This window comes from Bombus impatiens, unplaced genomic scaffold (assembly GCF_000188095.3).
Source record: "Bombus impatiens unplaced genomic scaffold, BIMP_2.2 scf_0135, whole genome shotgun sequence".
Lineage (NCBI taxonomy): Eukaryota > Metazoa > Arthropoda > Insecta > Hymenoptera > Apidae > Bombus > Bombus impatiens.
Window position 1 is genome coordinate 2,949,474 of NT_176554.1, and position 26,163 is coordinate 2,975,636.

The 26,163-nt window shown below is 40.0% G+C and overlaps 1 protein-coding gene across 2 annotated transcripts in view; it reads left to right on the forward strand.

The window, feature by feature from the left end:
* The window catches only part of LOC100743131, an 83,175-nt gene that overhangs the window by 43,795 nt on the left and 13,217 nt on the right, over positions 1-26,163 (forward strand). Inside the window, exons 2-6 of one of the 2 annotated variants that reach the window (XM_033319090.1) lie at positions 15,155-15,681; positions 15,739-15,961; positions 16,824-17,368; positions 19,782-20,098; positions 24,691-24,999. In XM_033319090.1, coding sequence (XP_033174981.1) covers positions 15,789-15,961; positions 16,824-17,368; positions 19,782-20,098; positions 24,691-24,999 — 1,344 coding nt within the window. In that variant the 5' untranslated portion in view covers positions 15,155-15,681; positions 15,739-15,788. Of the gene's footprint in view, positions 1-12,514; positions 12,900-15,154; positions 15,962-16,823; positions 17,369-19,781; positions 20,099-24,690; positions 25,000-26,163 lie in introns of those variants that run through there. The other variant, XM_033319089.1, reaches the window with a different exon arrangement.

Consider the following 26,163-nt stretch of genomic DNA (forward strand, 5'->3'; position numbering starts at 1 on the left):
ACGTTTCCGATACTTAAACGTATTTACTCGCTGTTATTAGCGTACAGGTTGTCTGTAATCTACAGGCAAAAAGACGACAAAGTTTGTCAGTAAACGCTTTGCTGCAAAATTATAAAGAAATATTATACGCAGGAAATAGGTAACGACGTAATTATCGAAACTCTGCTTGCAGAACTTCGTAGTGCGATTAATTCCATTGTTGTTCGATGTAAAACTCGTATTGGAGCACGAGGGCAATATTTTGAAACGAACAAGTTTCTTTAAAAGTGAAATTTATTAAAAGTATTAAGTAATTATTTTTATTGTATCGTTACATTTTCTGACTGTCAACGATACGAGAAAAAAAGAGAAAAAGCACGTAACTACGCTGATACGATAATACAGTCAACTTCAGCGTGCTGTGATGGAAAATACGTCTCGTTATTTATTTCACGCGTACAATGTTTATTTGTAACATTGTAACAAGGGCTCTGCTAACGAACTCTATATAGCGCTTTTTCTTCTTTTTGTTCGTAGATTAATTGCTCGCAGTTTGGCCGTTTAAATTTGGGGCACTCTGTATACGTCGATTCGATTCTCTCACTCGTAATTAAACTCTAAGTAATACCGCAAAGGCCATTAAATCCTTCTGTTACTTCTAATTAAATTACGTCCAAATTAAAACAAATTAAACAACAAACATCTCATTATATAACCCTTTATATAACAAATATTCAAAGCGGGATACACGACTTATAATGTTTGCTAAAATAAATTTCTGCTCGGGTTCCATTCCTCTAATCGCGTCTACGAAAACGTAGATTCGCATAAATGTTCGCCAACTATTTTTATCCACGTCCATTGCGTATCCTATACGTGTTTAACAAAACCGTTTTATTCCCTCCTTCATCTATGAAACCTTCTAAAGCACTCGCGATTTTGAGTATATTTGACCCTCGACCGAGGAGTACGTAAGACGACGTTTCCTTACGATGTTCCACGTTTTGCGATTTTACAGCTCGCTCCAGTGAACCGAGAAGAGTTCTATCTCGACGTAACGCAAATATTTGTGCAACCTCCCGAAGTTCGACGACTCGAACAGGCAAGTTAATTCCTAACTGCGTAAAGCTTGTGACCAGAGAGTAAATATCATAAACAGCGGATATAAGTGTAAGGAACTGGAGCCAATTAGAAAATGTATTATAAATCCTGAGAAGGTCCGGTAAATTGCGATAAAGAAGTCGACGATCGTTAACGAGAGGAAACGTTGCAAAGGCCGATTTTATAAATTGCTCCTTGTTCGTTTCGTTGACTATCTAATGTGGATCGATAAACAACGTTCTGTTCCACGTATACGCCTATAACGTGAGTATCCAACTCGTGGATCTTCCGGAGAAATTGCGAAATGCTTAGCAGGTGTGTTGTGGTTATTTTTTATTAAAGAGTTGTAGCGTTTGTTGATTTTACTCCGCTGCGTTCTTCGATTTTTTTTGTTATCTTTCAATGTCGTCTTAGTTTCGAGCGAAAAGGGAATTTTTAACGTTTCGAGAAAATCGCTAGTGTATTGAAACTCGACGTTGTTTTTATACGAGGCTCGAGTCGTTGGTTTATTATTAGTCTGCGCGCGTTTGTCGTACTTGTGGAAAATTGAAATGCGCGGGAATGTAGAAAATGCGCGTTATGTGCGAAGAACACTCGAAACGAAGTACTCGTTGTAACGTTTAATAGGAGAAATAAAATTTTATGTATCGCGAGGTTCTCGTTTCTCTCGCTGTATGAATAGAAATTCGCAGAAAAATCCGCAGTCCAGTCGTTGGAAATGAAAATTGTTGGTCGAAAAAGGTCGGAAACTCTGGCTCATCGTTTTGTAACGTCGCATACGCATACTAATACCACGTAGAATTCGCGAGCCGCGATATAAATCAGAGGAAACGGTGCACGCCACGTTAACTGATTTCGGAATAATTGCGTCGAGTGTGAAGAGCAACGTTTCAGAGGCTGATATTAACGGAGGAATGCGCACAGCTGGGAAAATCTCGCCGCGTGAAGCGCGGCTGAAGAACGAGGCCAGCTCCACCGAATCCAAATGCTGCTCGTCCATAATTAGATGTTGCTTTCGCCACCGTTCCAATCGATTCCAATTCCCGTCAATCAGGATTACTTTAGCACGATGTGTATAGCCAGCCACGAAACGTATGTACATTCAAGTAAACCACGTAGGAGCGATTAAATGCGATTGTCATACGGATCGTAGGCTTGATCAATCAACCATCGAAGAACTGGATTAAGCCAATATGCATTTGGCATCGCAGGAATCCGGTTCAAAGCTATTTGAGTAGGTACAGACCTCCGTTCACAAGCATTACGACATCTCTTCGACCACCAGTTATAACCATAAACCCGGCAAATACGTGTAAAATCTGATTCCAAATATTTGCAAGTCTATCCTCTATACTTAAATCGGTAATTATGTAGTTTATCTATACCGTAAATATATCTATACATTATACTTTGTATTTGTTTTAGCACAATTATACACTTTTCATATATTTGTGCAGTCTGTACAACGATTCTACAAACGATTGTACTACAAACGATTCATGTATGTACAGTGTAACGCACGAACTCTATCCGTCTGAAATATCTTCGTTATCTCAAACAATATGTGAGAATGTTCCTAATTAAAGTTGCAGGATTTAAAGAAATATACAGGGTAGTTGGTAACTGGTGGTACAAGCGGAAAGGGGGTGATTCTACGCGAAAAAATAAGTCGAAAATATAGAATAAAAATGTTTCGTTCGTGGCTTTGTTTTCGAGAAAATCGACTTTGAATTTTCGCTCGGTACGCGTGCACTTCATCGCGTCTCGTTATAACGAATCTCACTATAGATCGTTGTCTCGATGGAAAAATTAAAAAAAAAATTTTATTCCATATTTTCGACTTCTTTTTTCGCGTAGAATCACCCCCTTTCCGCTTGTACCACCAGTTACCAACTACCCTGTATATTTCTTTAAATCCTGCAACTTTAATTAGGAACATTCTCACATATTGTTTGAGATAACGAAGATATTTCAGACGGATAGAGTTCGTGCGTTACACTGTACATACATGAATCGTTTGTAGTACAATCGTTTGTAGAATCGTTGTACAGACTGCACAAATATATGAAAAGTGTATAATTGTGCTAAAACAAATACAAAGTATAATGTATAGATATATTTACGGTATAGATAAACTACATAATTACCGATTTAAGTATAGAGGATAGACTTGCAAATATTTGGAATCAGATTTTACACGTATTTGCCGGGTTTATGGTTATAACTGGTGGTCGAAGAGATGTCGTAATGCTTGTGAACGGAGGTCTGTACCTACTCAAATAGCTTTGAACCGGATTCCTGCGATGCCAAATGCATATTGGCTTAATCCAGTTCTTCGATGGTTGATTGATCAAGCCTACGATCCGTATGACAATCGCATTTAATCGCTCCTACGTGGTTTACTTGAATGTACATACGTTTCGTGGCTGGCTATACACATCGTGCTAAAGTAATCCTGATTGACGGGAATTGGAATCGATTGGAACGGTGGCGAAAGCAACATCTAATTATGGACGAGCAGCATTTGGATTCGGTGGAGCTGGCCTCGTTCTTCAGCCGCGCTTCACGCGGCGAGATTTTCCCAGCTGTGCGCATTCCTCCGTTAATATCAGCCTCTGAAAGCGGTAATGGTCTGCTGGCAGATGGATACGTAGAAGAGATACAGAGGTGAATTTAATTTCTTTAAATAGGATGGACGATTTTCATGTTTGATTTCGACGGAACAGCGAATTTTGAGTATAGAAGCACCAAGGTACCTATCGTCCTAAAATTTACCGTTTCTGAGATATTCCACTCTGTTCGTTCTGTTACTTTCGTTATGAAACGCGTTGCAAGTGTCGACCATGTGCATCGACGAAATCGATGGATAGGTCATGGAGGCACTGCTTCCTAGCCAACTATTTAGATCTCCAGACTTGGTGCCATTAGATTGTTTCTTGCGGGAAACATTGAAAAATATTTGATATCGACATTTATCAACAATCGCGCCGGATGTGACGCAACGAATTATGGCTGCATTAGCTACAACAGTCACTGCACGATAAGAGAAATAAGAAATTCGCTAAGAAGATTATAACGGTTCAAAGATTACTACTTTGTATCAGTGCATATTGCCGGCACGTCGAGCTTGTTTCATAAAATCGTATTATGCGAGCTTAATTTTGCTCAACGTTAATTACGATCGTTAACGCTATCCTGTAAAATCATGGATTGTAATTCTCTATCGCGTAACAAATGGTATTGACCCGTTGATATTATAAACATTACAAACGCATCGTTACTATTTTTATTATTATTATCATAACGAAATTAATAGGATGAACAAAGTCAAATATTTCGGGTAAATAACGAAGATATTTCAAGTGGTTTGTGGGACACGCTCTATATATTCAACGTTATAATTTCTCGTAAATTAAATTTAATTCTCCTTTTGCATCTGTTTTCTGTTGATCATTTTGATCGTCGTTTTCATCAATCTCGTCGTTCGTATTGTTACAGTTTTTCTTGCTACTTGTCCCCAAGTCTCGACGCATGCTACGGATGATTTTACGATGCAAATTCAAATTTCGGAATGTCCTGCCCAATTCATCTCACGCTCTTACCGATAGTCAAGATATACTAACACATAATTATTACAATTAACTATGCTATCCTTTCAAATAATTTCAACAATGTTCAGCTTTCTACATATAGTAAATCGCACTAGGTACCTTAAATTACCTTTGACTTTAATTATATTACTTCTACGTTAAATCACATCGATTATTACATTTCCTATGAAACCACAAGGCGTCCTAACACTTCCGGCCGCCAGTGTACACAGTACAGTATACTGTAGCGCACACGTAAATGAATACTCGTGGGAAGTTGAGTGCGCGAGGAAAAACGATCGGAGTTCTCTACCAAGTTTGCAACCTGCAACAAATTCTTGCCATTCTCTCGCGGGCGATTATTCGAGGAAGGTGGCAGTGTATTTGAGCTATCGCGGAAGGTAACGTAGAAATTCGATAACAACCAAGCTGCGCCGATCGATCGCTCGAAGATGCAAAGCAAGAGGTTCGAGGAAGCTGTTACCGGGTTTCGGCTAACGCAATTTCCATTAGGCTTGCAACGGAGGAGAAGAAAATATCAAGGGGCAACAAAGACGGCGCGCCGGTGATAAAAAAGCGACGTCAAGCAAGGCAAGTCAATGGAAAGAGAACTTAAGAGAACGAACAATGGAGGACAGGGAGGACGGAGGTTGCCATTTTCGTAAATGGCCGGTGCATTCCAGGAATATCGAGGCGACATCAAGATGATATCAGGTTTTCGTGCCTCGTTCCTATAGGCGACGAGCATACGTACTCGGGTTTTAGCACACGCTTAAATATCCTCGTACCAAGATAGCGCCGGATTGAAACGCTACACGCGGACCAACTTTAAGAATAGCCGACAGCACTTCTACGCTACTTTCACTCTGCGCGATTGTTTTGTCCTTAATTATCTTAACCCTTCCGATCCGACCTTTTTCTATTTCGTATTTGTTCTTCTTTCTTCGAGAAACTAAGGGTCTGTGTGAAACGAGTTTGACAATTGCGCTCGAAAGCGAGATACAGACGATTTACTTTGAAAATATCGTGTCCATTTTTCTTCGTTTTGAAGTATCGAAGCGTTGGCGCTGACATCGATTGGAAAAATGCTAATTAGGTCTACTTGGTTTGGTCGCATCTCGGTGTGTACGAACAGCTCGTACACTCGTTATACGTTATAGCTTTCTTGAGAATCAATTAGAGCAATATTTTGTTTTCGGGCTAATGGATAGGCTTACGCCACGTTTGAAAGTAAATGATTATGCAATTCCATTTATTAACTAAGTTTCAATCGATTAAAACAGACGAACATCGTAAGATTTAAATGGTAAATTGTTCATAAACGAAAAGTTCTAGGTAAAGTTCGTGTAAATTTTTCGTTTTCTCAATTTTGTCAAAAAATGGGCTTATACCATTTTCGAAATAAACGATCCATTTGTATGAAATTAATTATTTAAGAGAGATATGTATCTGGACGAAGGTAAATGCTGTTGAACACTGTCGGTATATTACGCTGTGTGCATTTGATTGTTCTAACAAGTCTGTACGACTGTAATACCTCCGTTATTTCAAATGATAGACGAAAATGTTACTTGCGAATGATCTGCAAATTTCTATGCAGCTGTGAGAAACTCGAAGATGCAAAGTTACATTTAATGTAAAAGTGTACGTAAAATATTCAAAGTGTGTAGTACCTTTTACAAATAGATAAAATAATTTTCTATCTAAATTCCATCTTTTTTTTTTCCTTTTTTAGTTATATTCGCCACAATCCACAGTCAACTTACGAGAGTCTGAAAATTTGATTAAAATTTGATTAAATCGGAGAATTTTCCTATGACAATTGAAGATGAAAAAACTTTCCCAACGATGCATCGCTATAAAGTGATAGAATATTTTTACGGTTTTCTCGTTGTTTATATTCTTCGTTTGCATATTTATTGGCGTTTCTCGCAAATCTATTCGCGTTTCGGTCATGAAAATAAAAGGGGCCCGTTTTTTAGCTTGGCGAAATAAATTTGCAGCTAACTCTCGTTATAAAATAAGCGTGCGTTGACACGTGGCAAGCTTCGGAGTGGAATAGCGGTATAATATACCAGAATAACACTCGCTTACCAGAAACGAAACGCTATTGCAACTGCATAAATAGGAATTCGGGAGATCAATGCGCTTCGAGTATACGAGAGAGAAAATGTTCATTTATTCATTGTTTATTTATTTAAAGTCACACGTTACGTATACGTAAAGTCACACATATAGATACATATTTTTTTCTTTTTTTTTATTATTTAATTTGTACTTTACGATTTGTCCAGCTGAACATTTGGTAAATTTTTCTAACTTAATTGCTAAACAACAGATGGATTGCTACCCCCAGCGGGATACCATCTTCGAGTTTGACTATTTTATTTCTTTAGTGAGGTCAGTGGGGTGTTTCCTTTTTTAATCTTCTTTCTATGAGAGTTTTGCTCGCTTCAGCAGCCAGCTGCTTTGGATGTGTTTCCTCGTATTTTCCTGCGTACCTGGCAGTTTCATATAGATACATATTACCATTTTACAGTGCGATAAATACATTATTTTAATTGAATTGCATTATATACGATAATAATACAAGGATAAAAAAGAACGTACTATGTATAGGGTGATTCTGGAATATTTTAGTAGCGAGATATCTTACGAGGATAGACTTAATTAATTGTATTATGACCCGTTATATACGTTGTTCCAGACTTCTTCCGGGATACAGAGTCGGCGCATTCTGCGAATGAAACTTAATGATTTCCAAACACACGTCGATGAGTCTCTTTTTTTATTTGTACTTATAAGCGGAAAAAGTCTGAGTCACCTGGTATATGTTTTACTCTCTGGCATAAAGTAGAAGATTTCGACGATCTGTCCGATTATTTCGAAATTCAAGACTGTACGAAATTTTTCTCTTTCCTCGGAGAATTTGCATCCAAATAGAAAGAATGCAGTTTCACGTTTTCAGAATTCTGTCCTGCTCCCCTCGATTGGCAAGGGAATGCGCGTTTCAAAGAAAATATCTATTTGGTACGCGGTCGTCGTAAAAATCTTCCCGGTAACTTGCCTGAAACAGAGTGAAATATTATATTAAATCGATTAGGACAACTCTCTCTTATTCCCTGAAAGTGGCTGAAAAAAATGTACATCCACGCAGAAATCCGATTTTCAAGTTTCCAACGATGCTTCTTTGGCGATCGCTCTCAGATCGACTTTGCCAAAGAGAGAGAGAGAGAGAGAGAGAGAGAGAGAGAGAGAGAGAGATCTATGAAATATCGATGGCAAGAAAAGTCTTGGAAGAGACGAAATAGGTCTGTGATTTCGTGTCGACTTTAAGGGGTTCCGATTCCACGAGGGTCGCACCGTCTGACGAAGTTTAAAGAACCGCACTCACGATGGAAGCCGAAACATGTCTGTTTCTGTAATTCGTTTAGGCGTTTTTTCAATAATGTAGGGTAATCGAGAAGATATCTGGGAAAGAGGTCCGTAAGACAAACGATCGATCGAGTAAATTGCTTTGGAAATTTTAGTTCTACTCTTTTTGTATATTTTATCGTATTTCTTTTAACTGTATTTCAACACACCTCGTTTGGATAAAAATAAACAGGGAATTCATCAATTAATAAACGAGGATACTACTTTGTTGTTTCACTCGTTGTTCGATGATCTTTTATATAAAAAGAATTAGAAAGAATCTCAGCAAGTTTGAACTGAAAATCGATACTCTTTCGCAATGCTAACGCTAATGCTAAATAAGTTTCAGTAGATTACAAATTGGATCTCGGCAGTTTCAAAATGTGGTGCGAATTAAAAGTTTACGCTTTGATTTATTCGTATGAAAATAGTGGCACGAGATAACCCTGGAAAAACTTTCTGTTTTATACTCCGGAGACTGTCACAGTCTTTGAATATGCGTGGCATCTCGATTAGCCTGTTCCTCTAATATTGTCAATGGTAAAGGAAAAATAAACTTCCTACCTCTAACTATAATGGTAATAGATCGGTTTTGGTTGGTCATGGCTATTAACCGATTTGCCGCAAGTAGCTAAATGAAAATTATGGGATAACCCAATAGTGATAATAGGATGCCTGGGACCACTCCGGGCCATTTCACCCACATCCAACCATCAACCTTAATCTCTCGTACATGAAAATCGCCTATACCCTTCGCAAACTTTATTCCCGTGATTTACGCGTCCTATTCTTCTACCAAATATTAAAAGTCTAATTTGATAAACGTTACGAGTAAATATTTGATTTCCTCGTGAATATGATTTTATCCCTTGCCAAATATTTCTCAACATTTAGATTCTGGTCTAATTCGATGAACATTAGGAATAAACAATCGATTCTCCTTTGGCTATAACGGGCTTCTCTTTCCGCCAAATATCGAAAGACTAATTCGACGAATGTTACGAGTAAACGTCTTATTTTCTTACGAATATCGTGGATTTCCCCTTTTGCCGAATATCGTAAGACCGATTGATGACGATAAACGTTACGAGCAAACATTTCATTTATCTCGCGAATATGGCAGAGTGTATGCGCCTTCCATAAATAGAACGAATATCGCAGGACGCGAAACGCAAAGGTTTTTGCTTGCTCGAAAATACGAGAATTAATTTCGAACGTTAAACCGCGTCTCGTTTATTGGCCACGTATACCGAGAATAATAATATCCTTCTCGTATGAAAATTAAACAAACAACGTTCGAGCATTGTTTCATATCTAATTGTATCATTAATTTGAAGAACCTGAGCGTTTATCGATTTCCAGCGAGTGGAAACTGCTTCCTCAGTTTCCAGCGCTGCCTCTGCTCTCGCACAATCGTCCCTAATAAGGATATTAATTTCTAATAATTGGTTCTCAGAGGCGAACACATATTGAATCTGGAAAATTATTGCCTTAGGGTTGACCAAGACTATGCTTTAATCCTCAAATCGATCAAGCAATCGATGGTCAAACGTTAGAATATTGGCAAATAATTTGGCCTCGGACCTGGTAGTCGACAATTGAAAACAGCTTTTGACCAACGGCCTATACAGCGCGCAATCCGTCATTAACGAGTTAATAGTCCACCGATTGAATTAGCTGATTAACAAATTATCGGCTCCATATTTACGCAGTTTACCCCTTTACAACCTGCTAATTGCTTCTGCTTGTCGTGCGCGATCGAACGATGACGGATCGTTTACGTTAGACAAATCTTTGTCAACCAACTTTCAGCTGCTCGGGTCGTTCGCTCAACCAAGTCGAAAGAATTTGCAATCGTTCAACGAGGAACACGCAAAGAATAAACTCTGAGATAAGGAAATCCTACGAGTATTCCGATTATTACGACGACCGAATTTATAAAGTTCCGAATTTATAAAGCTATTTTTAATTTATAAATCATCTTAATATTAATTACGCGTAATTCATAATAATTTTTTTAATACGATCGATAATTGCCGATAGAAGCAATTTGGTGGAATGAGCCGGTCCTTTTGCAGAATAATTTACTAATTAACAATTGGATTATGGATTTGTTGTACATGTGGGAAATAATCGAGGTACCAATTATCAGTGATTTTAATAAAAATTGAGCAATCAAAAATAATTCTGTCATCGATAACGGTTATTGGTAACCAAAAATAAGTTCCATTATGGATGATGGTAATAAAAAGAATGTCGATCGCTTAACTAATGGTTATTCGTAAGCAGAATCATTTAAACTAAGGTACTTGAGCTACTAATTTTTAAAGATGTTGCAATTTTTGAAATTTTTGTTATAACTGTTACGATCGCTGGTTAAAAAGGGAATCCTCCGGGTTTTCGACCACGTGTAGCGTGTCTTTTCGTGGCAGGTAGTCCCTCGTGGTATGCAGGACAGTAGGTCGGCAATCCCGTCTCCGGTTCTTACTCGCGTTCTTTTTTCTTTTTCTTTTTTCCTTTTTTTCGGCCTCTTACTCGAAGTCTCGTTCTTCCGTCTGGCTTTTTTTCTTTTTTTCTTTTTCTCCTTCGTACGATGTATGTAATATTTTAATGATGCGGCAACCGTACGTAAACGGTTATTAGCGCCGGCCAAAGGACGCTTTGATCGAAAAGATATCCACCAAATGTACATACCAAGGACCTCGTATAAATTCAGTACCGTTTTGCGAGTCTGTTGCCCCGTTTGCATATTAACTGTAACTGGTAGGATGCAAGAGAACTTGCGAAATGACCGTGTTTCGTCACAAGTCCCACGTGAATTGCTCTATTTTCAAGTAACTTTATGGCGCGTCCTTACTGTTGCTCGGCGAAGAAGTTGGCGGGCAAAAGAGATGCTTGCACGGTTTTCATTTTTCCAGATCTAAACTCTGACATAAGGAAAGCCTACGAATATTCTGATTATTACGACGACCGAATTTCTAAGACTTCTATATTTTTATTATAAATCTTGTTAACATTGATTACACGTAATTCATAATAATTTTTTTAATAGGATCGATAAAAACAAAACTTAATGGTTGTTTTATTCAAACGTTTACTTAAAAATTGATTACTACAAAACGAATACTTTAATGCACGATAAAAATAAAGAAATTGGCACGAAAAATTGGCACGAACGTGTTTGCTTTGCGAGTACGCGCCTTTACTTTGCCTCTCAGCTCCTGACATTGCCTGATCATTTCTGATCTCCGGTGATCTCTCTCGTTCGTTGATCTAGTTATACTCAAGCCCACGCTGTATATCTCGACAGAGTTGCTCTTTAGAGAAAAAGCTTATTTCGTAATTGCGTTCCTCGGAGACTTTTCTTCTCTACGTTTCCTTCGTTTCTCTGCGCTGCCCTTTCGTTATCGCCTATCTTCTCCTTCCTTCGTTTATTTTCTCGGTCCTTCGTGAGATTTTCTCATCCTGATCCGGCGCTTGTTTCTTATTACTTTAGCCTCGTTCTCCTAGGCGTTCATTATTTTCATTTGCCCAGCTCGTTCGTTTGTCGTTGCTCGCTCGTCTCACTTTCCCATTCTTCCAGCCTTTTTTCTCCCCGCTTCCCCCTTTTTCCTTTATTCCCGACATATTATTCCATTTTCTCTTGTTCAGGCCAGCGTTGGACTCGAGTCGGCATTTCTATGAAGCTCGAGTATCTTTGTTTTCTCGTTCGTTACGTATCTAGTAACGAACGAAGCATCGAAGCGATATTTCCAGCGTATTATTATCGCACTGCCAATTGCCACGTTACCAGACTGCAGTTTCGCGTGTTCGTGGGATCTTTGATGATGCGAAAACGCACAGAAACGCGTGTAATATGCAAAAATATATAAATATACGAGATATTCAAAGTGGAACATTCATTCTAACTTTCAAGAGACTAACCATGTTCTGCGACCACCGAGTTCTTTATTCTTCGATTCTACCTTTGTTCGAATCGGATAGAGAACTTGCAACGATCTAAGAACATCTTTATCACGAAACTTGCAAATTCGACATCCGTTCTTTCCTGTTTTCCTCAAACTTGGGAAATCTTCCGACGATACAGGGACTACGATTCGGTGAGAAATGACCGAAAGAAGATCAAATTTCTACTTAGCTTCCATTTCTAGGATGTAACGATGCGTAAAAATTTGCAGTCTAGACGTTACTTTCCCACCAGTTCGCTAACAACCTGAAAGTGCGAGGATTTTTACACTTTGCCAGCGCATCGCGATATTTCTTGCACGAAGTGGTACACGCAGGAAAGAGTAAGAGGCCGTTTACTCCATCAGCACGAGTTACCGATCTCTCTCGTGAGAGCCATCCATCCACGCGATTCTCCCTGTGAGTTCCACCTCCATTAAGCCAAGCTGAGACGGGGCCCGCGTGTATCCTCCGAGAGACGGCGAAGGATTTCGTTGCCAGCGCTTCTTGCAGACATGTCGTATCAGTCGAGTTTCACGGCCGCCGAAAATTCATTCGTTCTTCGGTGTCCTCGTCTCGTGTCGATCAACCACGGTGAACTTTCGCAGAGTTCCTTGGGAATTTCAGTGCTTTCGAGGCTCGAGGGTTGCCTTCGCGAGAAAACAGTCGCCTTGGAATGAAAAGAACAACTGTGATACTTATGTCAGTGGCTGTGTGTATCGGTCGAACAAAGACACACGTATACGTTTCATTTTTCTTTTCGTTTATTTTATCTAAAGTCGCGTCGATCGTTCTTTATGGTCGTTAGCTATCGCGATTAACGAAATACAGAAGAAGAAGGTACAGCGGCGAAAGGAAGTGTAAAATACAGTAAGGCAAGTGACAAACTGAAATAATTGCTTTCTGAAATAATATTAGTATCTATATATCTCGAACATATACAATGTACAGATACAGTTACGATACGATACAGCACGATTAGCCTAAACTTAAGTTAACACGACACAGTGTGAGTTAGAGCCAAGCTTACGATATCACAGTACACGATACAAATTGATATCTTTAAGAAACTGAAGATTTTCCCAGTGTTTTTTACGATTTAGACGAGTCTGAATCTCATTCGCAAGACGAAATTTAAATTTCCATCGGGGAACGTTACTACGATCAGGAGAACAATCCATCGGCGAGATATAGTTATAGCAATCACTAATTTTCACTTATTTGGCTCATTGCAAGTTATAAATAGTATGGACTCTTCAGTAAGGCTCACCTAACAGACCTATACCTTAAACACAACGAGAGAAGACAGAAAGAGCGAGTGTTTCGTCCAAGATCTGCTAGTATGGACTCTTCCATTGCAAGTTATAAGACGAGAGCGTGTCGGTTTAGCGTGTCTAATTCTAACTCGTTCTTTCCTATCAAAGAAAGAAAAAAAACGAAAATAAAAACGTGCAGGATCGTAGTATATTTCGTCCAACGGCGAATCTGTCAGTTTAAAATTCGCGTTTGCTTCCGAATAGCGTTACGCAAATTGATCAGGGGATATTCATAGAAGGTATATTTTGCACGAGCCGGCGAACGCGGTCTTGCTAGTAAATTGTATTTGTCAATACACTTTGCAGCCGATAAATCGAATTTAATGCCACGTTACGACAGCTGCCGCGAAAACGCGTCGAATCCTATCGAGGCTCTTGACGCATCTGTCCCGTGATTAACGAGTACCGGTACTCGCTTTAATCTGTTCTTAATGATTCTCTTAGGAACGATCCTAATTTATGTCTGCTCGTGATACTGCCTTTCGAATCGTTTCTCGTCTTACTCCCTCTTTTTCCAGACGATCGGCTGCAACGATTTTCCTTTCGATGAGAAGCAAAGTTGCTCGAGTATTCGTATATTGTCGGTCAATTTTTGGAAACATCGTTACGATTAATCATTTGTTCATTCTATAAGACGATAGCGAACGCTGCTGTCGAGTTAGTTCATCGTTAATTCATACACGTATCTTCGCTGTGAATCGGTGAAAATGTCCAGACGGTTATACGTTAGCGTATACTCGACAAACTTAAAAAATTCCTAAAAACTATACGTTGACGCGATTTTCTTATGTTACATTTTGATCTCCATGTTATTTTAAGGCAATTTTTCATCGCTCATACAGCGAATGTAGGTGTACATACGTTAAAAACAAGTATGAGAAGAATGTTGAAGCTTCGCTATAGCGAATTATGTGCGCAAGAAGAGTTGCGGTATATTGAGTTGGCAACTAAGTGATTGCGGCTTTTGTCAATATCGCCTAATGATAAAATCCGCAATTACTTGGTTACCAACCCAATATATAACGAAGAAGAAGCATTTAGATTTATTCAATTCCTCGTTAAAATCATCAGAAAAAGGACGCTGATTCATTCTATTCGAAGCGATATTTGAAGCGTGCAATGATAATTAAATCGCGGATATTTGTGCGATTATTGATATTTTTCTAAGCACCAGAACCTAAGGAGAAATTAGTTTTATTTACTAAATATCAGGCTTATTCTGAATATTTTGTATATTTCTGCGTCTCGCGCGCATTCTCTCTGGGTTTTTGCATTTGCATAAAAATCAGCGCACTACGCAATGCTAACTAAAGAACGTACTTGATGAAAGCCATCCCATATCCCGTCAAAAATAACAGGGAATTCCCCGCAGAGCAATACAGTACAAAAGCGCGAAGCCGGCAGACAAAATAAACTCGCGATTCGCTAAAAAAAGAGCGAACATTCTATCACGAGTTTGCTATTTATTCTCCGCTCGTCATGACTATGCATCGCACACACCTGCGAATTCCCATGTTTCGAAATTATCCAGCAAATGAGATCGCAACCGATGTGAAATTTCTTCCACGCGAGGGGAATTCGAAAGAAAATGACGCACGAGAACGACGTACATCGCGACCGGCAGCAAGTCGACCGATTTTTCTCGAGCAAAATATTTTGCGAAACAGTCGAACGAAGAAATTCCTTCCGAGCAAGAGAATAGAACGCGTCCGTGAAAATCGTTCGTCGAAGCGAGCGTAAAATATTTTGACGCAGTGGATTGGGTCGGCGAAGGTCGGAAAAGGCTCACCGAAATTATTCCATTCGCAGGTCCATGTCCGTCGAAGGAGAAGAAGTGGGTCGGTCAACCTCGAGGCTATAGGCCAGCCCGAGTTTCGTGCAGGAAGATCGGTCGTTAGAGAAAACCGTGTTGACGAGCGAGAAAGATCGACGAGTGGCGAAGAAAGCAACGAGCATGGACCAACGAGAGGTGACTCATCCGCGCGTTTCTCAATGGACAGAGTCACTCTGACCGAACAGATCTAGGAGAAAGTGGCGGCACGAGCGCAAAGTCGAGGCGAGGAAACGCGTGAAACGGAGAGGTTCGATCGGAACTCGAGATTGCGGAGAGGAGTCAGGAAAATCCTTTCGATTCGAACGTACAGGTTGAAGGTTACAGTCGAGTCGAGCAGTGTAAGTCGTATCACGATAGAACGCGAGGAATATCGTGAAAGTGTTGGAAAGCGAAATTTAGAAAAGAAGAATCTCGAAGAGCGAACGAGGTTGAAGAAGATCGATCGCGCAAGGCGGATGATCTGCGTGGTTGGATTTGAAATCGTGCGAAGGATAATTTGCATGTAATGGCAACGTTGATCTTGTAGCGGTAATTTGTGAACGACAATTTTTACTCGTAGGAGACGATAATAGGAAGAGACACGAAGAAGAAGAATAAAAGAAAGCGAAGATGAGTAGAAGAACTATGCCACTGGTTGGACTGAATTCTTGCGAGAGGATAAGACCGGAAAGACTTAGGAATCCTATTCAAAGACTCGTGTGGGGTCCTGGTACTCAGTTTCTAGTTGGTCAAGTCGGTTTGCCCGAGGACGAGGGATCGAATCCACGAATGGCTCTGAGAAGGTATACGAATATTATATTGTTGTTAATTCACGCTCGTAATTCCGTAGAGATTAGTCGAGATATCTGTGAAATCTTCGCTGAAGTTTTTCTATGTAATTATTACCATCGTTTATTCCATATGCGAGCATACGGATTCTCATTAGTATGCGAAAGGATTGTAAAGTACGTAAAAAGATAGAAGCGTAATGCAAGCTGAAAATGCGAAAAAACGAATACGAAAATTTACCACAGAAGGATATTAAAATACAGGCAGTTCTTAACTAATGAATTTTAGTGTTCGAGCTTTGCTACTTTTTGCGTAACCCATACACAGTCTTCAAAAATACAGCGCACCAGCGTCAGAAAGGAAAACATCCGAGAAAGTACAAACGCGAAAGGGAAGCGAGGAGAACAACAGGGTTCGAGTTAACCTGGTTCGTAGAGGAAACAAAAGATCGCTTAGCGTGTAATCGATTCGGCCGTGTAATTCGCGTATCTAGGGAATTCGTTTCGCGGTCTAAAATGGATTATCGCGCGTGCCAGAGTCCGCTACGATTACGGTTATATCGATCGGTTGGACAAACGGAACGGCTTTATTGCATCCCTGCGGTGCGTCGCGATAGAATATGTAGATACACAGAGAGACAGGGTCATCGATTACAGCAAGACGTAGTAGAGATATTCGCGGAAATTTCAATGAAATACCAACGTGTCAGGTGATCTGTTATCTGCTGAACATGCTGAAGCTAGCCACTTTGTATTGTCCTTTAAATTCGTAGACACGCGGCGTTTACCCAATAATACCGGGCGAACTGTTACATATCTGAAAGCAAGCTCCGTGCTTGAACACGATCTCTGAATACCACGTCTTTGTGTAATACAGGCTCCTTAGATTGTACGAGGGAAGACAATACAGAGAAGCAGCCGCTTTTCTCATGAAACTGCCACACTATACCTTGAGGACGACTCTGCCGGACATTCCCGTGGACCTGTTGATCGAAACGCTTCCTCATAGCCTGTCCCTGCTGGAGGCTCTCTACTCGAGGCTCGTCGAGTTGAACGTGAACGACGCGAAAATCTTGAAAGTGGAGCAAGTCCTTTGGAGGATCGTCTATCTGATCTCGATCAGCCAGGATCATTTCCGTCTGAGGATCTGGTGCAAGCTGCTGATCTCCCTGAACAAATTGGCTCCTAACGCGAGGAGCATCCTGGCCGCTAGGAAAAGGACTTTGGACAGGGCGGTGGAAGGTTTGGGCAAGCACGGATTGGTGGCATCCTGTCATCCAAGCAATTTGGAGAACGCCGGGGCCTCGAATCTGGTGCCTTTACCCGTGGCGCTGAAGGAGCAGCTGGAGAGCAGAATCGAGGCGTACAAGTTGGCCGTGCACAAGATCGAGAGCTTCGGCAAGCACGCGAGAACTCACAGAGGTAATCCATGGCGATTTTTAACCGATAACGTTCGTTATGGGTAATGACGAAATATCGTTTCGCGAGTGGGAACTTGCGTGGGAACGGGCAATTCTTTTTACCGCCGCGTCGGGGGCTTAGACCCGGTGCAGACAAGCCTGGACGACGCTGTTACCATCTCGTGATAGTGCCGCTGTAGAATTCGGTTCTCATATATTGCACAAGGTGTCTTAGGGTTTAACATTGTACGTGTAATTTCATGGGTATATGTATACGCGTGTGAAACAGTGTATCGAGAAGTTCGTGCACCTATTACTACTATATACTGAAATGATTTTAATGAAAGTTGGAAAAATTAAGTTACAGAAATTGTTTAAAGAAATTGTAACGTATATATATACAGGGTATATATAAGACAGATCATGATACTTGGAAGAGCGAAGCTACACATTAAGATAAATAGAAAACACCGTACAAACAAGGAGGCAGGAGGTCAGCCTACGTGCAAAGATAAGTGGAAAACGTAGCGTGAACTCTTTTCGCAAGACTCTTTGTTTGGGAGAAAGATAAATGCGAAAATTTGTCATGCGCGTGTACCACACCGATTATTAACTGAACATGTTGAAACTCTATTTTCTCGAAAATGAAGCCTGAAACAGGAAAACGTTATTCTACATTTTCTACTCGTTTCCGCGCGTAGAATAATCTCCTGTCGATTACCAAGTCCTGCCCAGGCCGAAATTAGCCACGCTTCCTTCAAGTATACTTGTACTTGGGAAAATTTTCGAGCTCGACTTTCTCGAAAACTAAGCCGAGAACGAACAAATTTTATTCCATATATTTCCCTTATTTTTCCACAAGGAATCGCGCCGTGCACGCTTTCACGTGTTATTCGGTCGGAATATATTACGTGGTCGGACGATGTGGATTATAGATACGCGGATCACTTCACGAGAGAAAGTCTGAAAGTTTGTACGATTGAATGGGTCGCGATACGCTGTTCCAGATCCGATTACAGTCAGCCGGTATCTGAAACGACACGCTGCGAGTTTGCTTTCAACGATTGCAGGAATCGATCGCGAAGAACCGGCGCGAAAAATGGTTTCGATTCAATTTCCAGAACCGTTCGAGGGGACGGCGTCGGTGAGAAGAAAACGATTGCATTCTCGAGTCGAGATGTGGAAGCCAGCGAGGACGAAAACGCGGCAGTGCGCGAAAGTGTTGCGTCGGTGCACAAAAGTCGTTAACTTTTGCTCGGTGAAAAGCTGGCAACGGATGTCCGCGTCGATATCCGGCCGTGTTAGAGGCCCGCTGAACCGTGAAGTATTGGATTTTAACGCAGCTGCACCGGACACGTTACATTTCCCAATGCAAATACGCCGATGCATGGGACATTAATGCGTTTACACGAAAGCACGTTTACTCGTCCACGTCATCGTCATCGTTGCGAGCCTCAACATGGTAAAACACGATGCGTATTCGTTTCCAACCCTGTACCTGTCTCTTTGCTCTTCTTCGTCCTTAACGCGCTAACTGTTTAGTCGTGTTCTCGTTGCCATTCCATTTGACTGCAATTTTTCTCTCCTTAACACGTTGAATGGCGAGTGGCGTTATCCGCTACCGGGAACAGCTCAGCTAATGACACCAGCGTGGAGTCATCCGCGCTTAACCTGTTAGACCAACATCGGTTTTTTGATCTCTGTGAGCGGGATGAAAATCGATTTGAAAAATTGGATTGTCGAAATTTTTCAAAGGTCACTCCGTTTGTGCGATTTGTGGCCACCTTTTCTTGCAGTTTTCCGTTGAATAGAACGACTAGGAGACGCATACTTTGTCAAATTTATTCGCGAAACTTCGCTTTTACAGTGTTACGTTAAATAAAATAATTAGATGTTTTGTAGTGTGTAACGCTTATTTGTGAAAGTTTCGTTTGTTCGCTCGAAACCTTACCAGCAAGTTATAATCGAAACATGGAATACGAAATGAAATACAAAGAGCTTTTGACGAAACTTTTTCAGTCGCCCGTGTTCTTCGTATATTTCTTGCTCGATTATGCTCATAGAATATATGTCGCGATCGAGATCACTGACTGAGAACTTTGCTTCGCCAGGAGAAACCTGGAAAGCCTTGTGCATATCGTTTACGAGAAATAGCAGCCGATGAGACAAAAGCAAGTAACGCGTCGAACGATGGATATGAAATCGACGCTCTTTCGCTCGATTCGCGTTAATCGTCGAATAAATACCGGCGCTGAAATTCATTGAAATCGATAATTAATTTGCTCGTCGAATCACAGGCCAATTTAACATGGCCAAGTATACAGGTTAATTGTAAACTATGCTTCTATTCGATGGTGGTGTGGCGATTAAGCGACATCATAGATTTCTCGTATAAAGTACAGATTGAAAGGAAAGTAATCGTTTGACATTTTCAGCGGACCAAGGTGTACAGGCGGCGTCGCATCAGAGGCAACTTTCGCTCAAGTACAGCGAGATTCAGCAGAGGTTGATCGATAATCAGAGTTTGTTGAACACGTTGGAGAAAGCAGGCGACCCAAGTAGCTTAGAAAGTCTGTTATCCGAGTTGAAGCGAAGGGTCGAACAGGACAAGGAAGCTCTCAGACAATGGACAGCCTTGAGGAAATCCACTTTCGGCGGGAATACGAAGAATCCACCGCTAGCCGCCAGATTGCTGCAATTCTCCAGAGGCTGCGAGCTAGCACTACAATTGATGAACCAGGATAATCTACGAGTAAGTTTCCCTCGAACGTTAGCATTCAGCAACACAGAAATTTATCATATCGCATTCGTATACATGCAGCGGCTACAAAAATTATCTAACTGCAGCGTTTATTTCGAAAATCATTTTTTAATGAAATTGCGAAGACGACAAATTTTGACGCGATCTCTCAATTTTTATGGACAATTTATAATTTAGACTTTAAAATATTTTTGTCCGTTTCGATCGATTGAAATTTCGTTGATAAATGGAATCGCATGGTCGTTCGTTTTAAAGGTCCATTTACAAATTTGTAGCTTGTCGAAACAGTCGAGGCATCGATAATAATGGAAAACATATGACAGTGAATAATGTGAACGAGTCGTTTGAACGCGATTCGATAATGTGTTCGTGAGTTGCCATTACATTTAAAGTGTTATTAAATTAATAATAGTTTTACATGTATATCGGGTTGTTATCAAAGTGCAAATCCAAGATCGAAGAAATTGCTGTGACCTTTTCTCAATGGATAACCTCGTGTCAACGTTAGAATCTGATAGTGGTGCAGGTATGCGTTGACTGCAGTCGTCCAGCATAATGATAGTATAGTGATTTCAATTTATCTACTTGTGCTCCATTTACATTTTTCAAATGTCCTATAGATGTCTGTAAACAAGACTGGAATGAGGCATAAAACGTCGATTCTGAATAATTAAAATCTAATAAATCGTACGATTCGCAAATTTTGAAACTGGTGAAAGTCCATCGATTATGATCTGAAGATAGATATCGGTGCAGTTAGCTCTGAAGAAATCTCATATACAAGAAAAATTGTATCTGTACAACGAATTTACATCTGTTTAAACACGTAGACACCTAATTATTATATTCTATATATATATATATCTAATTATTGTAATTAATATGTAAAATACAACGATGAGCAGACACCGTGTGTGTACTATGCAGATGCAATTTTGTCTGAGAAATTCGAGTGTATTCTCAAAGTAAATTTTATCCATCCAACTTATCTACCTTGACACATTTGTACTAAACTAATGGACAACGCTAAAGAATATGTTTCTTATATTAACATAAAATAAAATCGCAGAAATGAAATAAAGTCGAATGAGATAAAAGCTCGATGCACACGTAGGTCCAGTTAAAAAAGTTACAGACGTAGAATCTTATACATAGGATTTTATACGGGTCTCTCTAATATTTTGCCCGAAAGCCAGAGAAATATTCGCCAAGGAGATAATATAATGTAGTTTCACGGGAACTGTTGTAACCGCAAGCAGTCCCACGAGAAGCGAGTTCAGCAGTGACGTAGTTGATGGACAAAGCTGAATCCACAAAGCACAAAGTCTCCGGTCACGCGTCGTCCCTTAAGGACACTCGCGATCTTGAATTACACGAGTCTACTTGCAGTAACCGTGCCGCTTGCGATATCTTCCTATCTAATAAAATGCAGACTCGTCCTATCGATCGAAGTTACACATTTAACAACGACACGCGTTAACGGATTGCTCGTGAAACAGTACGGCCTCCGGAACTACACGTTTCTTTCGTTCTTCGCAACCATCTCTATTTTAAATATCCTTTGTGTTCCACATTGTCGGTCACACACTGTCTAATATCCTTTTTTCTATCGATAAATCGTTTCGTAAAATTGCACGAGGAAGGACACGCCAGTTGCGTGCAACTTGCAAAAAGAACTTGCTTCTAGGTATAGTTTTATTATTGAGAAGTTTCTGACTCTTCTGAGTAGAACCGCAACGAACGAAGAACCACCGATATCTGTATCGTTTAGTCGTCGTGAAAGTTAAAATCTAAAAGATTTTGTCGTTCTTCTTAACTTTGATTCAATCTTCCGCGGAATTACTGACTAATTACAAACAATTACGTATTTAATATTCATCGAAAGCGTTTGCTGGAAGACGTTGTGCACAGATTTCGCATAAATCATCCCGCGAAGGGCACGATCTCGTTACGTACACCATGAATAATACAGGATTCCGTGAAACGGTTCCATCAATTTCCGTGGCCCGCCGGTAATCATCGAACGTACGTAGGTACTTGAGACACCGAATGAAATTTGAATGCTAATATACCTTTGGCGATGTGGTTAGCTATCGGAATCGAAGCATCGAGTGTCGCTACAGATTCGTTCGATGACTCGTAGGTTTACACGTAGGGAATAGATTGATCGTTCACGGTTCAGTACCAACATTTTACACTTGTATTTCAATTGTTTGATACTTGGTAAACTACTTTTAGAAGCTTGATAATTTCGATGAATTTTTATATTCTCCTAGATAATTGTGAAACATAATCGGAAAAATTATACTACGTAGATAATTATAGAGAATTGTAACGATGTAAATTGAAGAAAATACGAAACTTTGGGGATACACAGAGGATACGTAGGCGTGTGTTGCGCAATTTTTATTGCTGCGTGAATTCACTTTTTAAGGGGATGAAATTGGCTGCTGAAAATTCGGATATTTCCCGGTTTTCAAAATTGCAAGAGATAGGAAAAAAGCGTTCGGCCAAAGCTTACCTCTTTCGATTATCGCCATCGTTTGATAAAAAATTGATCGATATTATAGCGAGTTGTAACGCGGAATCGGAAATTTTTTGTTAGTTGATCCAACTATACTTTGAAGTATCGAAAAACACGATTCACTGAAATTCACCGAAGTTTCGCTCAGATCGCTATGATTCATAGCCCGCTGTACGTCCACGTCGACGTATCTACGTCTACTAAACTCTCGTTTATCGTACGAAAGGATATGTCTGAAATAGAAAATGTTGCAGATTCTCAAGATCATGTCAATGGTACACTCGAATTTCAGAAGTCACTAGAACGAATACAATCAGTCGTATGGTTTTCCTCCTGTCGAGTTTCGTTCGTAGAAAGTCGATACACGTTTCCGAGAAAGGATACAAAATTGCGATCTTCAAAATTCGTAGCATCACCGGTCAGCCACTTTTCCCACCACATGTGGCTGGTTGATTAATATCACAGTGATCGATATCACTCTTCTCAATTTTCTCTGTATTTTGATAAATTTTTATATTGTTCATCCCTTGTAATATAGGGCGTTTCGTATCTTCGCAGTTTTCTTAGTATATTCTATGGGTATAAACAAGAGAAGAGTGTCACGTTATCACATCATTTGCAGTTTTACCGAAAAGTTGTAAGAAAAATGGAAGATAAGAGGAGAATACTACCTAGACCTGCAGTATCGTTCGTTTGTTACGAGGAAAATAGAAAATACAAAAAGGACGATACCTAAACCTACGATATCGTTTGACTTCGTATCACTAGACTTTTATTTATATTATGTACAAACTATTATTTATTTCGTATCACTGTGGCTGATTCTGAAAGGGGACGTATTCTGAAACTCGAACAATAAAATATTTAACAAATAGGCAGGAAGGGTAGGAACGTAATCGAAACGTGCTTCGTAGGATTTCTAATAAATTCAATTTTTTATTTCCGTCAAAATCTTTCATCGACATTAACCTGAACACCTGGTGTTTACAATTATCGTAATGGTAAATCTGTTCGTATTTTCCATTTCGTATTTCTTATTAGCGTTATAACTTTTTGATAGAACGCCAAATGAACTATTTAACATTCTCCGTTTGAATGCTGAAAAGTAATCGAAAATATTTCAGTTTGTATACACGAGAGACGCGAAAAGAGAAAAATAGCAGAGATTTCCTTTTCATAGAATAGAACCAGTGTGTGGTGGAATATTTTACTCTACAAAAGTCGTACTCGGCACATGATAAAAAATGATACTGCGATATTAACTTTTAGAAATTCGATCGTTCGTTTTCGCATACTTCTGATCAAATTTTCTCCTGTTACACCCTGTACTTGCTGTCCGTACGAGGTGTTCCGTATCTCAATCGGCAAACTTCGCCAAAATTCTCAGCGAAAGATATTACACAGTTAGCTGCTTCACAAACGCGCGCCCTTTCAGCAACGCTATCCCTCGCAAATTTAATTTTTTTTCCTTTTTTTTTTGGTTTGACCATGCACTAGGAGCACGACCACTCTGTGGTCTGTCAACCACAGTAAAGAGAGTTCAGAAATTTTTAATAATGCGAAGAATTTCGCTTGGGACGTGTCTACGACACGTAAATTTCTCATAAGCATATATGCGCAACGGAAGACTGACTTTGATAATGAATTTTCATCATAGTGACAAATTATTGAGGCGTCTAACGATCTATATTAAAATTGCATGATAATTAATACAAGCTGAGCAAGAAACACACACAGCCATATAATATATCACATTGCACACATATCTCTCCCTTATCTATAGACACAGATCTGGAAAATTCGAAACGCTGCGTATTCCTACACCGCAAAACTGTCATTTGTCGTTTTTACTTGGCCGTAATCCGCGCCAACATTCCACGCAACGAAACCGATCGAAAAGTCGAATTGAAAAACGACCGATGAGTTGCGAACGATGAAAGGACAGCGCGGAGAAAGAGCGCCGAAATTCGTTAAAAATTTGCACGGTCGAATAGAGAATCAGCTCGAGTTATAGCGAGTTTGTATGGAAAGTCCGAACGCATGAAATATTTTCGCGCAGGTATTCGAGCTGAGCGAAAATTTGCCGGACGACTACGACGAGGAATCCAGCAGCAGCGCTGGTTATCACACGGACGAGAGCTGCAGCCCGACTCCGGAACCATCGGTCAGAAACGGATGCACGATTCTCAGGGTGGAGGAGACTTTTCCAAATTTAACATTCGACGACGCGACCGCCGAACGACTGGCCGAAAGATACGCGGCTCTCTACGACCAGGCGCATTTGCATACGTTGGACGCTCTGGACGCTCTGCAACCTCTGAAGGACGCAACCGACTTAAAAGCCAAGATACTCTATTCGGTGGTCGTGGTAAGTGGCACTTTATGCAAAGTAGGTATAATCATACCGCGCCACCCTTAATGCGCTTGCATCTGTGCCCGTCAAAGAGACTGAATCACTCGTTGAGTACTAGTCGTTAGCGTTAGTGTCCCTAGTTAGGGACAAATTAATAACGCGACGACTAGCCAGCGAGGCGAACAGCGAAAGAGGGAAGATGTATCGTTGAGCGGTTAAAGGGATGGGTTTGTTGTTATAGCGAGACCGTTTACCCTGCTGTGTCCTTTTGGTCATTTTCGATTAAAACATAATTGTCTTTTTTTTTCATCGTTGGAGAGATTTTTAAGAGATGCATGACGATATAAAGAGATGTTTTCAAGTATTAGGTTGTCCGGACAGTATCTTTCTTTTACGGACGATGCATCTTCGTACAAACACGAAACCGAATCTATCGAACGTTGCGGTCTTTATTTTGATAGAACAAAATGGATCATAATTCTGCTATAATATAAAACGGAAAATGTTGCGCATCCATTGTTCCTTATAAAACGAAAGAAACTTTCTGGACGACCTAATAGGTGACCTCAGTATCGGTGTTCGTTATGAAATAAATTTTTGTCCGGATTTTATTTATTTAATGGCGTTAACGAAAATGTAGATTGATGTTAACGACTGGCAGCAAATGCTCCTAACAACACGTAGACTCAGATCGTGTGCTCGCAGACTGTAAATGTAGATTGTTTTGTATCATTTACCAAAAACACTTAGCAATGATATAATTTCTATTTTTACGTCGATTATGTCGTTACGTCGATGTATTTCAAACATCTGTTTTGAAATGACACCAACAGTTTCTTTTTTTTTTTTTTTTTATCAGTTCAAAAGAATTTTCTTTATCTGACCGATAGTTTCGAAGATTAAGCAATTCGAAGATAAAGAGCACTTTAAATAGCAAAATACGATAGTTTCACAACCTTCGGAAACAACGTACGTCAGCCTTCTTATCGCGTTTTAAAGATCAATTTTATTTTATCATTCGCTTTGTCATTCGTAGTTCCGATGTCCACGAAGAATAAAATTGTCCGTAATTTCTTCATCGAGTCGCGGACGGTGTAGAAAGTAAACAAATATCCTAGATGAAAGTTCGGTCCTGAAAAATTTGGAAATAATTCTACGCTTCTTCCATATCGGTCGAAT